The sequence below is a fragment of the Emydura macquarii genome, unplaced genomic scaffold (assembly GCF_026122565.2).
Source record: "Emydura macquarii macquarii isolate MOO-44397 ecotype Brisbane River unplaced genomic scaffold, CSIRO-AGI_Emac_v2 contig_2768, whole genome shotgun sequence".
In the NCBI taxonomy this organism is placed as follows: Eukaryota; Metazoa; Chordata; order Testudines; family Chelidae; genus Emydura; species Emydura macquarii.
Genome location: NW_027132905.1, coordinates 12,084,460 through 12,101,145, shown reverse-complemented (window position 1 = coordinate 12,101,145; position 16,686 = coordinate 12,084,460). Strand labels below are relative to the sequence as shown.

At 38.5% G+C, this 16,686-nt stretch overlaps 1 protein-coding gene across 2 annotated transcripts in view; it reads right to left on the bottom strand.

Annotated features, from left to right (window-relative positions):
* Positions 1-2,179: 2,179 nt before the first annotated feature.
* HSPA4 (heat shock protein family A (Hsp70) member 4) overlaps positions 2,180-16,686 on the bottom strand; it is a 39,015-nt gene continuing 24,508 nt past the window's right edge. Inside the window, exons 9-20 of one of the 2 annotated variants that reach the window (XM_067566948.1) lie at positions 16,418-16,569; positions 15,058-15,164; positions 14,540-14,673; positions 13,809-13,990; positions 10,408-10,497; positions 9,387-9,539; positions 7,724-7,849; positions 6,584-6,619; positions 6,009-6,116; positions 4,802-4,921; positions 3,844-4,005; positions 2,180-3,547 (exon numbers count right to left, since the gene is read on the bottom strand). In XM_067566948.1, coding sequence (XP_067423049.1) covers positions 3,341-3,547; positions 3,844-4,005; positions 4,802-4,921; positions 6,009-6,116; positions 6,584-6,619; positions 7,724-7,849; positions 9,387-9,539; positions 10,408-10,497; positions 13,809-13,990; positions 14,540-14,673; positions 15,058-15,164; positions 16,418-16,569 — 1,577 coding nt within the window. In that variant the 3' untranslated portion in view covers positions 2,180-3,340. The remainder of the gene's footprint in view (positions 3,548-3,843; positions 4,006-4,801; positions 4,922-6,008; positions 6,117-6,583; positions 6,620-7,723; positions 7,850-9,386; positions 9,540-10,407; positions 10,498-13,808; positions 13,991-14,539; positions 14,674-15,057; positions 15,165-16,417; positions 16,570-16,686) is intronic. The other variant, XM_067566949.1, reaches the window with a different exon arrangement.

The following is a 16,686-nucleotide window of genomic DNA, read 5'->3' as shown; positions in this document are numbered from 1 at the left end:
AAGTTTGATACAGTACAAAGGGAGGGTGGTTGCAAGTAAGTAAAGGCTACTTACTTACCAGTTTTGGGTCTATTGCCGTTATAGAAACTTCTGTACATCTCGGTCTACCTGTAACTTGAGCAATGCTGTTTTCCTTGAAATCCTGGTTCTCCCATTGCAGTTCCTTATATAATCTTGCCTATCAGACTGTAAGCTCTTCAGGGTAAGGACTTTATTTACTCAGTTTATACATTACCTAAGAGTGTAAGGCCCTACTTATGGCCTGGGACTACACTACAAAAACACTTTGTGCAGTAGTTAAAAATACTAATTTTATGGGTGACCTTGCTTGTAGGCTTTGCTAGCTCCACTGCTGGGGGGGCAGGGGAAGAGAATCAATAGAGCATGATTCTAGATGTAGTTTTTTCTCTTCAGAGCATACACCTACTTTCCTGAAGTCCAAGATTTCACCCAGAGCTCTATTTACAATTTACTTCAAATTTTAAGTGAAATTATGCTGCCTTTTCAAAAAGTTAGAGCAAGTTTCCAAAAATAAGACATCCCCTTCTCCACCCATCTTCAGAAGTAAAAGGAAATCAACAGTACCAGGGGAAAGAGGCAAGATAACTATAGCCTGAAAAAGATGATAGAAATAGCCAGCCTTCACACTGGACATGCCATGTTTGATCAGGTCTTGGTTCTGACCCACTTTAACTAAATTAGTATAGCCCCGTTCTATGCAAAGGAATACACAATTTCATCATTAAAGACCTGAGGACTTTACTTCTGAAAGAGTTTGCCATTCTGGCTCACGTGAACTGGTTCAACATGCTTGAGCCATCTACCTCAATTTCACATACAGCCTAAACCGCATTTTACCCCATTTCTTTAAAAGTAATATTTTAAAACAGCTTTTTATGTAGAAGGCTGCTACAACATGGTTCATATTTCATCTAAACAAGCTTTTTTATGCTGTCTTTAGTTTGTTTGGAGGGTCAAATTGTGCAACAAGATTCCCAATATTGAAATCCTTAGTTGTTGGTTGGTGTCTGGCATTTAAACATGCTCAACTGCAGTGACCTAGGCATCTCATTTGTACAGCTGACACGAGAATAACCAAGACCATATTTTATGGTCAGCTACATTAAGGCACCCATTATGGTGGCCAGTATCAACAATATAAAGATACACTGAAGTCAAACTTGAAAGCATGTGAAGTTAACTCCAGCACCTAGGAACCAACATCACACACCAGAGCCAGATATCAGCATGTGTCATGTTGCTGTTAACCATTTTGAAGCAAGGTGCAATAATGTCAAATGTGAACAGTGCAAAGCAAGGCTACAACAACCTGCAAACTTGTGTGTTCTACAACTAAGTATTTGCAATTCTGAGTAGTCCAACTTTGCATACATGTGGTCACTAAGCATTTGCTGAATCTATTAAGACTCCATCCTCAACCAAGCTTTTTTAAAAATAGGATGTGTATTTTTTTGGTGGAACCGGAGGATGGAAGGAGGAGAGATGTGATACTGCTGGGTTGCCACTACGGTCACTGAAGGATGAGTGGAAATATTATAGAAACGTAGTGGGAGTATTAAGGGAATTGGTGTAGTTGGAGCTACTAAAGTGATTCAAACTGAACTGGTGAAGGCTGATGCAGTTCTAAGGTTTGCTCAAAGATAGTGCATTTGGAGCAGTACTGGTAATGTGTCACAAGCATTTTAATTGTGTGTACAGCATTTTTTTTTTTTTTTAAAGTGTTTCCAGTATTTGAATGGGATGTTGCAAATACTGTCAACAGTAGGATAAACCCCCACCCCTGAAGAGAATGCTTAACCAAAACAGCCACTCTACAGAAAGTGCTGCACAAGTGGTGGAATCATTTAACAGCAAGTTCATTAGCCACATTTACCTTAAGTTATTAAAATGTATACTATTTCTGATGCCCCATAAAATGGATTTTAGTGAGCTACTGTAAAAGCACACAACTGTTCTGAATTTTGTTATTAAAAGAAAGCCATTACATTCTTGCATTTGTCTAGAAAGACAAAGTGGAGCAGTGTGTACTCAGCTCAGACTGCAACTTCTTCTTTCAAAAACATCACCATGGCAAATTAATTGAGGCTGCTGTTACTTATCAATTTATCCCCAAGATGCAACCATTGCTTTAACCATAACTGACAATTTTAAAAAGTAATCCAGTACAATCCAGTGCATTTATTTTTTGTAATAACTGTATGGATGTTTCAAGTTTTGATTAAAACACATACAAATTAATGTTTTCAGGTTTATATGACAATTATCAATACTAGAAGCAAAGTCATGGGTAGAACTGCTCATGAAAAATGCCAAATTTTTCTCTTGCTGGAAGATACTTAAACCAAGCATTTCAAATGAAGGCCTCATGGAAGCAAGTATATCCCTTTTCAATGGTTAGCGACTAATCAGAATCATCCATCAGTGCAAGCAGCCAGGAGTATAAATCCTCATTCTCTCTACAAGCGTCTAATTTAACTAGTGACAAAATTTTACACAATATTTAGATGGCTGGGGAGAATTTAACATGAATACACACTTGTACAGCTATAGAAGGTATAGAAAGTCTAAAATATAGATGTATACAATTGCTACTCTGCATATCAGATATGAATTTGATTTTATATTCAGAGTATTAATACTCTACCCATAATGGAGCATGGACCCCAGCTGAGGAAGAATCTTAGAGCTCAGTCCTTAGGAACATCACAGATATACAGGTCACCTCTCACCCCCAGCTCCATATACTTTCATAGCCATCAACTGCACAAGTGCAAACATGAAATGAGTGGAATTCACAGACTGGAACATGTCAGTATTGTGTCTGTTAATGAGAAACAAGAACTAGATTCAAATGGTATTTCATTTAGCTTATGTTCCTCTGTGCTCTGGAAAACAGAGCTAAAAACCTCACTGCCATCTCCATGTAGTCTTTGAAATATCAATGAACACTTACAACATTGTTGCTGAAAACTGCAATAGAAGTTTAGTGGTAAGTTAGAAGTTTCAAGTTCTGCTGTCTTACTTCTTTAAAACAAGACTCTGCATGAACATAATTAAATAGAAGATTAGTTGATGGCTGTTTCAGTAAATCTAGTAAGAATTACTAGGGACTTCTAACACATTATGGCAAGAGATACAATATACCTGACTGCATAGCTAGCTACGTATGTATTCTGACTCTCGATACACTGACCAGTCCTCTCAAAAAAATTGCTATAAGAAAGCTGTAGTATTCACTTGCTCCAATTTATATTCAGAACATACAAAGTTGACAATTTAAAGCTTTATTGTAGTTTGTAATATAAACAAGTGCTGACATTCAATCAATGTCCATTTCTGGAAGTTTCTTTTCTGTAGCTGTTTGGGCAGTTGTATTAGTGCTCTGTTCTGTAGCCTGGGACCCTATGTTGGCATCTCCCTGGCCTTCTACTGGTCCATTCTGTTCAGCTGGATTTTGCTCCTCTTTAGGGAGTTCTGCCTTGGGTTTTGGTTTTGTGACTATAGGATTGCAGATACCTGTCAATTCCTAAAATAAGAGATGAGAGAATTTAAGTTAGAGTCAATATTAAGGCTTGTAGTTACAGTCATAGCCTAAAAGTAGCTTACAACACTAGATGAATGTTCCAAGCTGAAGGCAGAAGCATCACTACATAGTTTGGGAGTTTTTGTTGAAAACAGTACTATAATTCTATTTATGATTTTCCATCTTACCTCCTCCTCAGAGCCTCTCTGAGCACAAAGAAACAATGGTAACAAAAGTCACCACTTATGCAAAATGGTAACTGGTTTCATATTTCTCTGCAGTGTCAAACAAGATCTTACTTTAGTTTTAGCCTGGATGTCCTTAGTCTTTATAACTGGGTCCAAAGAAAGACTTCTCTTGTTCTGAAGATTGAGCTTGTTGTTCATCCATTCCATAGCTTCATTTACATTCTTTTCCACTTTTACCATATCTGCAGCATCTAAATGGTCATATTGTTCATCCTAAAGTATGAAAAAAATTACACAGCACATTTATACATTACATTTAATTTGCACAGTGACACTACTATTTTAAACATCTAGGAAACACACACGTTTTGCTTCTCCATCCAATCTTATCCTCCAATTTCAGAATGGATTGGAAATTTGAATTTGCTCAAAGGGAAAACTTTACTTTACACTTAGCAGGACAAAATTGCTGAGCAGTCCATTGTACCATTCTGACTATGGTCAAATGGAAGAGAACTGGCAGCAGCAGAACTTTGTAATGCTCTGATTTCCCCCAGTGGAGGGAACTGATAAGGGAGAAAGCTGGCTTACAAGAGTTCTAGTTTTATTCATAGGAAAGTAAGTCAACACTTACCTCCAAGATTCAGCAGCAGTCGACGGGAGTTACGCAAGCTACGCAAAAAACTTGCGTAACTCCCATCGACTGCTCTGCTCCTCTTCTGTGCGGCGTCTTCACTGCACCGCGGCAACGGGAACCATGTTCCCGTCGACGCAGCGCTACGCCACTTGTGAAGATGGTCTTAGTACGTCGATTTCTGGATCGACTGAGTGGGTCTTCATTGACCGCTCAGTCGATCCGGAGAAATCGATCTGACGTTGGCGACTTTGCCACCATCAGTGTAGCTGTAGCCTAAGTATTGAGAAGTTAATTCCTGCCAATGCTCACCAAGCCAGAAGACTGCATTTGTTATTGGCCATTCCCACCACATCTCACACTGAAAGAAGTCCAAGATAGCTTTTCAACACTTCCTTATCTGCATCAGCAAAACATGTAAAAAACTGAGGATACCTTTGCTTTGAATGCATGAATAACTTTCATATACTGTTGTATCTGCTTCCCCAGATCCTCAAATGCTTTTGGTCTTTCCTCTGATTCTTGAAACCGTAACTGAATAGGCTGACCCAGAGTCTGAAATAAAAGGTCAGAACAGATTAAAATTTCAGTAATCAATGTACTGTACTGGACCTACAGTGATATATATATATTTTTTTAAATATATGGCAGTTGTTCCAAACTTTTGAAAGCTGAGCCCCCTCCCACTTTAGGAAAATGAAATTAATCTCACATCCTCCTTCAACTCTGCCATGTGTTGTTAAAGGCCTACCCATATTGTAGCTCTTCATAAGAAAGGGGAGGAAGCATATTAACTTTCACTTCTCATCAAAACATGTAACTGACATTTAGATCATTATCATTGGCATTCTGGTTAGCACCCACTTAAGTGTAGATGCAGTTCATGTCTCTGAACTATTGTTTCATGCTCTCTGCCAACTCAGAGGTTGTGTACATAAAGTAGCAATGTTCACTAATGGGGTGTGATTTCTAAAGCACACTAACGTGTTGTGCATTATTTGGTCTGCATAGACCCTGCTGGTGCACACTAAATGTTCCCTAGTTTGCTTAAGACCGACCTCAAGGAGCATGTCCCACATTTTGTCAAATACTGGTATTCTGTGTATTTCACTACTATTGTGAAGGTATAAGGCTCCACTTATTCACACCTTTAAGTATTTTATGAATTAATGAACATAAAAAGCCACACTGGAGAAGTTTTGCCAAGACTAATTACAAGTTTATCTTATTTAAAACATTAAAATAGTATGTTATACCTTCTTTCAAAATAAATTACTTGGAATGCTTTCAATTCACTAGTATTCCAGCTAGAGACATTACAGCATCCTCTCCCCTGCTGACAATACAGAATATAGCTATTCTTTTACTTCATTTTATTTCAGATAAATGGTCCATAGAATTAAGCTTGACTAACACCAGGATTAAGTCATATGGCAAGGTAGTTTTCTTTTACTTTAGATTCAATTAAAAGCAGCTTCTTCTGCCTGTGCTCTTAAATTATTTCTTCATGCTTGCAAGCAACCCCATCTCCTGATTCATTTAAACAGTTTATTGTTCATTAGGGCCTGATTTATATCTTAAGTGGAGTAAGTTCAATAGAGATTTGAAAATGACAATTACAGTGCTGAAAAGTGCCATTTACCTTGAGTTCTGTTAGTTTATCAATGTAAACTTGTTTGGGTTGGTCTTCACCATCTTCATAAAGCCAACTTTCAGTGTCTTCCAGTTTCAAAGTGAAACTATTTCTATCCTGAGACCAGAAACAACCAATATGAATTGAAATACTGAATTCAGAGATTATCCCCCATAAGAAAAAAAATGGCAAACATCTGATGTCATTCAAATACTCTTTCCTAAAATATGAGGGACGGGTTCAATCTGTTAGAACTTAAGATTTTCATTAAAAACAAATTTAATTTTTTTTTTTTTAAAACTTAGGCCATGTCTCCACTAGAAAGGGTTTGCCAGCACAGCTATACAGGCACAAGCCCTTTTTCCTCTAGTATAACTGCATCTAAACTAGGGCTTTTGCTGTTATAGAATTTTTTATTTTTTTTTAAAACATCACACCCCTAATGTTATTTTACCAGCAAAAGTTTCTAATGTAGACCTAGCCTTATTGTAAGACAGAGATAATGTAGTACAGGAGTTGTCAATCTATGACAAGGGCTAAATTCCATTCTCATTTGTGGCTGAAACAAATTTAAGAACTGTTACCTTCAATTGGCTGTGGTCAAAAGAGCTAATGGAATCCTGGAATGCATAAACAGGGAAATTTTGAGTAGGAATAGAGAAGCTATTTAACCTCTATATTCAGCACTGGTGCGACGGCTCATGAAATACTGTTTCCAGTTCTGGTGCCCACAATTCAAGGATTGGAGAGGGTTCAGAGAAGAACCACAAGAATTATAAAAGGACAAAAACATGCCTTGGTAAAAGATTCAAAGAGCATGGTCTATTCTGCTTACAGAAAAGTTTAAGGGTGGACTTGATTACAGCCTATAAATATCTATACAGAGAATAAATATTTAATACTGGACTCTTCAATCTATCAGAAAAAGGTATAACACGATCCTATAGTGGGAAGTTGAAGCTAGACAAATTCAGATGAAATAAGGCATACATTTTTAATAGTGAGAGTAATTAACCATTAGAACAGTTTACCGAGGGTCATGGTGGATTTTCCATCACTGAATTTTTAAATTAAGACTGGATGTTTTTCTAAAAGATATGCTCCAAGAATTATTCTGGGTAAGTTCTAAATGATCACAATTGTCCTTTCTGGCCTTGGAATCTTTGAATTCACAGTACAACTCCCACTGGAATCAGTGGGAGATTTGCATAAAGATCAAGGGTTTAAAAAAAAAAAAAAAAAAAAAAAAGCAGTGGTCCTAAAAATCATCCACCAAAAGAGGCTGACCATGACAAAGTACTGTCTCCATTCTCACCCATTTGGGCTTTGCTTAGACTCCCTTTTCCATTCCACCTGGGAATGATCAGTAATTTAAAAGTTAATATTGGCTTTGAAACGTTATTTGGTTCTAAATTAACACTTCCCTGAGATAGAGGACACAGGAGTTCACACTTGAGTTCTTCTCTCAGGTAGTTTGCAAACTAAGGAAGGCATTATCAATTTAAACTTGTGAGGATAAATATTCCAAATGTGAGAACTATGAGAACTAGATTTATTTATTTAAGTAAAAAGCAAAAAGCTTCATTTCTGAATATACCATGCAGGCCAAACACATCCAGGGTGTTTGACATCCCTGATATAAAAACTGTTAAATGAAAGCGATCTGAAGTTTTAGAGCACAAAGAATGAAAAAAAAAGGTATTAGTCAAACAGGTGATACTTACCTCTTCACTAACAAATTTCTCATACATGCCACAGAGCTTGTCTCTCATTTCATATACATATTCCTCCACTGCATTCTTGGCATCATTCCGCTCTTTCTCCAGTTTATCCTGCATGATCATTTTACCCTGTAGAAAAGTAATTAACAGTCACACACTCTTGATGTAAGTGTAATTGCTCTGTTTAGCAATCAGTGCACATTTAACAAGTAAGCCTTTTCCAACCAGATAGTTCAACCTCACTCACGATTTAGAACTCAATTAACGTTTTTATAAGGAAATAGCATTAGAGACCACACACTAAGGAGCAGGTATAAGCAAATGCATGGAGGCATCTGAATGAAGCCATCACGATAGAGCCTATTTCAATTGAGTATTTCTGTGCATAAATGATGAGTGGTGCATCGACAGACAAGTCTGCTTGCCAGTCCCCTTCATCACTGAACTACCCCAAGAGGCCGGTGCCAGGTCCATGCAGCACTCTGCTGTCTGTCAACATTTGCAGTACCGGCAGCGCCAAGAGGTCCTTCATAGTTTGTAAGGCCTCTGGAGTCGACGGCACTATTAATTGATGAGGGCCTCTACAACTACCTGGAGTCAGTAGAGGGCCCCGTGCCAGGGTCAATGCTCGCTGCAGCAAGGGACCCTTCTGAATTGGGGAGGATTGGCGGCCTGACACGGGTCTCACCAGGTCCCTCTTGGCCTTCTCCGTCCCCGTTCTGTGCAGATCTCCCTCCCCAGTTCCAAAGAAGAGCTCCAAGAAGATCAGCCCAGGAGGAAGAGCTGGCGCCGAGGCCGATCTAAGAGCCGGCGCCATCAAAATGGCCCAAAGATGGACGTCACAGTCTTTCTTGGTTCTCAGGCAGAATCTTTTACATATCTTACACTCCTCACTGACGTGGGCTTCCCCCCAGACACTTTAAAACAACTTTGATGAGGGTCGCTCCTGGGCATAAGCTTCTTACAGGAAGTGCAGGGTTTCTAACTACCAACAAACTAAAACTAACTGTAAAACGAATAACTATGTACACTAAAAACAATTAATAGACCACTAGGGAGATGAAAAAACTTGCAAAGGCAAGAACGTTCCAGCACCATCACTGACAGCAAGAAGGAACTGAGAGGGAGGGGGAGCTGGCAGCGCCTATATGCAGGCACATGTGCGCGCCGCTGCACGGGGTGCTAGAGCCGGCTGATACAGGTACTACTAGGAAAAGTTTTTGGCACCAGTGCATGTGGCGAGCACACACACCTAAATTGGGAATGGACATGAGCAAGCACTCGAAGAGCCACCAGTGTGATGAGTGCAGTAATAAATACCTAGGTTATGCATTCTGAAACTTTCAGTGTTGGTTCACAAGGTAATTTTCCCAAAATTTACCGAATTCTCTATTTGCAATTGTAGAACATCTCTGTAGCAAGTTACAGTAGTTGCTCATCAGGAAAAAGGGTGTTTATTTATAGCTGTCTGTAGTGGTTAGTTTTGCCCTTCTTGGGAAAAAAAAGTTAATACAGTCTCCTTTTGCTGTTCCTAACAATGCAACACCTCCTTTCCTCTGCCTTTCTCCAGCTGGAAATGAATAAAGTCAGTACCTCATGACCAGCAGTCTCTCTGCAGACCACCGTTTGAAAGACTACAGCCTAAGATACCATTTGATTAATTTACCTCATTCTCAATGAATAAGTTCAGCATATCCTTTCCTATCTGCCACAGCAACTGATTCTCAATGGGAAGGTCCACTGTAGTAGTTTTTACTTTTGCCTTCTTGGCTTGAGGAGGTTGATCCATTTTCTTGTCTTTTGCTCCAGCCTGAGATGTCTGCATTAAAATAACCAAAAATATAGAGTACAATAGATTGTAAAGGGACACTCAATTCAAGTCACATGTCTTAATTTTTTATTACAATGTTTATTAACATTTTAAGGTTACTAGAGCAAACTATAAGTCCTGCTTCATTTCTTCTGAATGGCATTCTCAGCTGCTTTGAAATTCTGTGACAAAGTAGATTCTGCACCTATCTGGTTTGGTAGTAAGAAAATTCTGCAGCAGCTTCACTTATATTAAAGATAAAATACTTGTTTAAATACTGAACTGAATGTGATAAATACAATAGCCCTATGCTATTTTAAAACTGAATTTAGTTTTATGCTGCTCCCAATTTTCTGTTTTAAACATGTCACATTTCTGTATCAAAAGCAAAACTACATGGTACAAATTGTTCAGGGAAGTTTGTGCATTTGGCAGCTGAGTAGCAAACAGTGTGAGCACTTGGTACTGGGAATGTAGCTTGATACGGGACTGAGCACATTAGCTGAATATTTTTGCTTAAAATGGATTACCAGTTAGAGTTAACACTGAAATTAAATGGTCAGTTTAGTCTTTGGAGTGAACAATCCTTTCAGATGAATGCGGCATTTCAGACATCCCAGAACAACTGTTTCAAGTTATCTGCAGTCTCAGGAAGACAGCATAGCATCAATTTATGCTCTGTTCATATTTTTAAGGCACTAGTCACAACCATGAGACCTAGAAATACTTTCACTTGAAAAGTTTCTAGAGTTTAGTTCTGTGGCAGGGGGGTGAAGAATGAGTCCTGATTATACATTACAGAGCAAATATTCCAGAAGGCAAAATGCCACAAGCAGATGGATTAAGCAGACAGGAAGACTCCAAATACAGTTAGTACCTCCATTTCTTCAGACTCTGCCTTACTGTCAGCTTGTGCTTGCTGCTGCTCTTCATTCTTTTGTTGCTCTTCCTGGTCTACTTGCATCTTCTGAAATTAGAAGAAAATACTTTAAATGTAGAGCTAAGTCTCGAACACTTGGCTTAATATGACCTAGTATGCAACCAATTTAACTTCTGGACTGGTCACTGTGCTTGTACAGCTAGTACTCTTCAGGTCTTGCAGCGAAGATTTAACTCAAATAAAAATTTACATTTCCTTCAAGTGACAAACTAGAAACTATGTAATAGGTGCTAATTAAGCCTGTGTGTCTAACCTTTTTTGATAAATATTTGCTATATTAGACTTCTAATGCATATTATCACAACTGGTTTTGTACTTTTTAAAAAATAAAACAGTTACATACCTTACAGTAACTGATTCGTCAAGATGTGCTGTCCACACAAATTCCGCTCTCCGTACACATACACACACACACGTACACACACACACACACACACACACACGAGATTGGATTATTTTGGCCAAGAATGACCATGAGGCCAGGTCTGGCCTGGCACCCTCCACTCAAGGGCTTAAAGGGCAGAGCAGGCCAAACAGTCCCTTAGTTCCTTCCTCAATTGCACAGACTCCCCTAGGAGCAGGACTCTGTACTCAAGAGGAAAAAGAGGGAAAGTTGTGGAATCTGATAACATCTCTAAGAACCACAGTTACTGTAGGTTAGGTAACTCTTCTTTCTTCAAGCGACTGTCCACACAAATTCCACTCTTGGTGATTACTAAGCAGTTGTCTGATTGCTTCAAGGAGGGAAACAGAACTCCTATTTAAAGAATGACTGCCAGTTTTGGTAGGGCTGTGTTGCATTGAGCCTGGAAGCCTTTACTAAGGAATAGCATCTTGTAAAGCTGTGGTTTGAGCTGCATATAGCCATTTTACAAATTTGATACAGGAATATTCCTCAGACACAGGCTGTCTGAGCTCTAGTGGAATGAGCTCTACTATGGCTAAGCATATCTATCCTTGCTAACTGATATCTCCTTATACTTGAAGGCCCACTAGAATAACCTCCTAAAGGACACAGAATATAGCAAAATCTACATATAGTCTGAGTAAGTTCCTGAACGATTTTGTCTGGTCTAAATAAAAAAAAACTCTTGCTATATTAAGCATGTGAAGCCTATATTATTCCGTGTTTGAATGAGGTTTAGGAAAGAAAAAACTAGAGAGAGGGTTTATATGGAACGCTAAGACAATCTTTAGTAAAAACTAAGATTGAGGTCTAAGAGTAATCCTGTCCTTATGAAATAGTGCACACAAGAGGACTTGAGTCTCCCATACCCTCTTAGCTCATGCAATGACTTCCAAAAAGACACCCTCCACTGACAGGTGGTATAAGGAACAGGTTGCTAAGGGCTCGAAGAAGGGACCCTCAATCCTGCTAAAACTATATTAAAGTCAAAGGAGTGAATCCAAAACTAGGGGAAAAACAAGCATGAAGCCCTTCAGGCATCTTGCTGCTAACAGGCAACATATCATAGAAGTGTCTACTAAGCTTGTTTGCCAATGTGTTCTGAAGTCCAGGAAGGTGCAGAGCCACTGCTGTGATTTGGTTCAGAATGCACTGATTCCACAGGTGTATGGTTTCCTAACAGAGTAGAGATGATCTTGCTCCCCCTTGCCTGTTGACATGCGTGGCTGTGGTTTTGTCTGTCCACACTTGTACCATGAAGAGGCAGGAACGCTTTTGCTTGACAAGCTGATGGCCCTGAGCTCTAGGACATTTATATAGATAAGTTTCCTGAAGGGACCACAGGCCTTGAATTTGAAGGTGATCTAAATGAGTGGATGCATCCATCAGAGTCTTGGTAGGTATTCTGTTGCATACTTGAAAAGTGTTCACTAAAACTGGACAGAAGGGCACCGTCGAAAAAGATGTCAGGAAGTAGAGTCCTGAAGAGCACAGTCACCTTTGAATCTTTTAGCGAGAGGGAGGCTTCCTCTGTCCTGCCTCTAGTCTAGTGTATCAGTGACTCCAACACTGGTAGTTTGCCAGGAGCTATGGTACCGGGTCCACCAGTAAGTAAACTGGCATTATATGAAGTTTCAGTGAGGAGATGGTATTGTGGAGGTAGCTGGCAATGAATGGAAAGTACTGGGGCTACAGTGAGTAACACTCAGTACCCAGGCTTTGAATACCAAGGTACCTGGTGCTGGGATCAGTGCCAAGGGATTAGTACCATGGTCTGCTGATTTAGAGGGTATTGCATGTGTTGCTTGGAAGTCAGAACCATTCTATGGTTCTTCCAGTACATATCTATCCATTTAGAACGGAAGCACCTCTAGATAAGTTCACTCATCTTTATGTATAAGTGCCAAGCACACTGTTGTGTGCAGTAGTGTTGTGGCCATGTTGATCCCAGGATAGAGAGAGAAAAGGTGGGTGAAGTAATATATTTTATTGGACTAACCTCCCCAATATGCCAACCTCTTAATGGGCCATCTTAAAGAAGAATTTCTGGACAAATGCACCAAGTACCAATGATATACCTGATACATCAATGATATTTTCATACCAACAGATGGTCCAATAAAAGATATTACTTTACACCCTCTTGTCTCTTTAAGCACAACTGTTGGCATTTACCAAATACATATTTACTATTTGTCCTTCATTCATTTTCAGTTGTTCTCAAGCACAAGTGTCTGGGTTACAAACACTGTAGGAGAACATTTAAATCAAAAGAAAAACCTGTGAAGTTTCACAGAATGTAATGAGAATAATTTATATAATGAAAACTTTTACAAAACAAGTTTTGACTGCAAGTTATCAAATACTGTGTTCCTTAAACTAAAGAGATTAATAAACAATCTGTTCACTAACTCACCTGAAATAGTATTGTTGTGCAAGACTAGTATTCCCAAAAGACAGAACTTTTAAGTATGATATACAGATACAGCCCTGCATTATCTTTCCTATATGTTTAACACTGTTCAATCTTGAGGTATGTCACCATCCCAGTCCTTTAGTCATGGGCCTTCCTCCTGGATTCAGACTGACAAATGTGTGGTGATTTTTGTGATGTACACTAATTGTGAAAGAACAAACTGATTTGCCTATAATTTGGTCCTAGTTTCAGGAAAAGACTGGGCTAATGCATTCCATTTGAATACTTACATCATAATCTGATGAATAAAACATTCATATACTGTGTTCAAATCCCTCTGCTGCCTTAACAGCAATGTGGGTGGAAAGGTTACAATCATTTACTTGATCTGGTTCAGAAGGTTAACGCACTAACCTTGGCTTTTTTCAGAAACTGGGGCTAAAATTATGAGTCATCAGTTTGTCCTCAGTCCCAAATTCTTTCCTAGGAGATCTCCATAACAATAAAATGCATTACCTCCTCCTCTTTCGCATGCTGGTCTGTTTCCATAGGCTCTTCATTCTCATCAGATTTGTGAACCTCTACTAAAGATGCACTGGAAACACTGAAAATACCATGGATGTTTACTCTGACTTTGACTTTCACTTTTGAACTGGATCCGTCTGTTTGCGGTGTGACCTTTTGAACCAAAAATTGAGCTAAACATCCCAAGAGAGAAAAAAGGATATTTACTTAAGATAAGATAAATAATCAAGTGTGAACATTTAGCAGATCCTGACTATAGCTGATAGCAGACTGCAATTAAATCCAGTTGTGGAAGTCATTTGCCAAAAACAACTGAACCAAAGGATTTATTTTCTTCAGTTAGTCATAACATTTATTCTACTTTGCAGTTTGTTCCTTATTTTCTGGATACACTTAAAGCTTGGAAATGTGGCATTTGGATAAATGGCTGTGGATAGTTTTAGGAAACCTTCAGCTTTGCCCAAATACTAGATTACCTTTTTCCATTTGGTATATTTTTCTCCTCCACTTATTAGTGTTGTTTTGGAGTTTAGGATTTTCTTCTCCACTCACATTGCTTTAAAACCCAACCTGCCCCATACAAAAAATGTATCCAAAAGATACTAATGTGTTAACACACCCTCAGTACCCTAATTGTTGCAGTGGCATGGGAAAGTCCAGCCCATGTTATTTTCTAATTATATGGAATCAGTTCTTATTTCTTCTTTTCCTTTCTTAAATACCTATAGCAGGGTCTGGGTAAGGCAATTCCTTGGGAGAAGTGTAGTAGGCCTCAAGAGTGAAAGGCTCCTTTCTGAAGAATGAGAGGACCTTGGAGAATGGAGCTGCATGATTCTTGGGGAAGACTTCACAGTTACTGTGGAAGGGAAAGATGTAAGAAAGTATGTAGCTGTTATAACATTTGGAGGGAAATATGCAGCAAGACCAGCAGAAGCACCGAAATGCTGATAGAGATGACAACGTAAGTTACTGAACAAAATAAAGCTTTATCTTGACTATCACTTTACCTAAGGCTCGCATTAGCAATGATACAAATTAAACAATGGGTGCATTAAAAAAAGCTACAGTATTTAACACAACAAAATCTGAATGATTGCTTTTTACTGTTACCACCACACGAGAGGCAACTAAAGTTTTGGCACTAAGACTTTTAAGCATTTCAAAATCGGTTTAAGTTTCAGCAGCTTCTTTCTGAGCCTTTTATAGGCATGCTAAAATTTTGGTAGTGTTAAATTCTTACCTTAACCCTTCCTCTGCTGGTGAATTCCATCTTAAAGAAATAGGATATGGTACCAAATCTGTGATAGAAAATTCTCTCACTTTGAAAGCCGGGGACAAAATAGCACACTATAAGAAACAGCAGAAGGGTAAGTCCAATTGTGCAGGATGAAAATATAGGTGGCAGTAATATCAGATCTTTAGTTTGTTTAATGACTATTACAAATATGTTAACTCCAAGTTAGACATAGGATGTTTTAAAACATCCTATTTCCCTTTTGATGGAGTCATGCACTTCTGCTGTAGTTTAGTACACAGTTATCAGACAACTTCAGGGACAGTCATGTTTTGTTTGTATTCATTCTCTAAGCAAACCAAATTTTTCCTCCAGTTGTTCATTTCAGACCATCTGGTGGCAAGTTTTCCGGGCCTGAATATTTTAATTGCTCCAATAAAATGTTTTTAGTACTGACAGATGATATAGGAGTCCAAAAAACTTTAAATTAACAGTGATTTGTAAGGGACATATTATCACAGTATCCAAGTGTTATACAACAATTAAAGCAAGGACCCTCTCTTGAGAACAGCTAGAACTAGAAACAGATGTTTTACACTATACTAAGGAATTAGTTGTTAAAAGGACATCACTTTAAGGAGCACTAATGATCATCAAGCATTAGAAACAATACATAGTATTTGCTTCTAGCTCAGTACAGAAGATATTGGACCTTTAAACCTGTCACTCTAGAAATGACTTTGGCACTGCTCCAGGGTTGGATATAGCAAGTGTCACAGAAGTGTAATTTTAATTTGCAAGAATTTAAGCCAAGCCATGTCATCTGATTCTTTACTTGAACTATTTGCCCTTGTATAAAATACATGCAGTACATTTAACTGAGCAACAATACAATGCAACCTTGCTTTCTCTATTTCATGATTACTTTTAACGTCATCCTATTTTACTGTTAGCTGTACAAAAAAATTTAGCTATCTGCCAAGATACCAGTAAGTCTTGCAAAAATAGTCTTGGAAAACTAATTTAATATTGTACATGTTTGCATAGCATCTATTGTTTCTAATCATAGACGGAATATATACCCAACTCTAGATGACCATGCCAAATTGCTGGTTGTGCTGTCTGTCCCAGCCAGACATCTCAGTTGATCAGCCAACATAAACAGTCTATGCAGTGAGCCAATCTCACCCCTCCACTGCTCTCTTCTCAAAGTTCAATCAAATCACTTCTACAATACATACGCACTTCAAGAGGGAATCAGGTTGCTCAATGCCTGATAATGTAGCACCTCATGCCTTGGCTTAAATTCTCATCAACTTTAACCAAGAATCCAAAGGCCCTTAGCATACAGGCAATTGTTTCTTACCTGCAATGCACTGCCTCGTGCAACAGCCTCATCTGCATTCAAAGTTGTACTGACTTCTTTACCGAAAAATTTACTAATCCTCTCCTTTACAGCAGGGATTCTGGTAGTACCACCAACTATTTCTACTGCATAAATATCCTCCTTCTTTAACTCTTAAAAAAAAAACCAAAAAAAACATACATTAGAACTTTGCATTATGAAAATTCCTACACTAAATTAGTAGCAATTAGTTCCTCTTAACAAGGAACAAGGTATTGTATTTGATTACA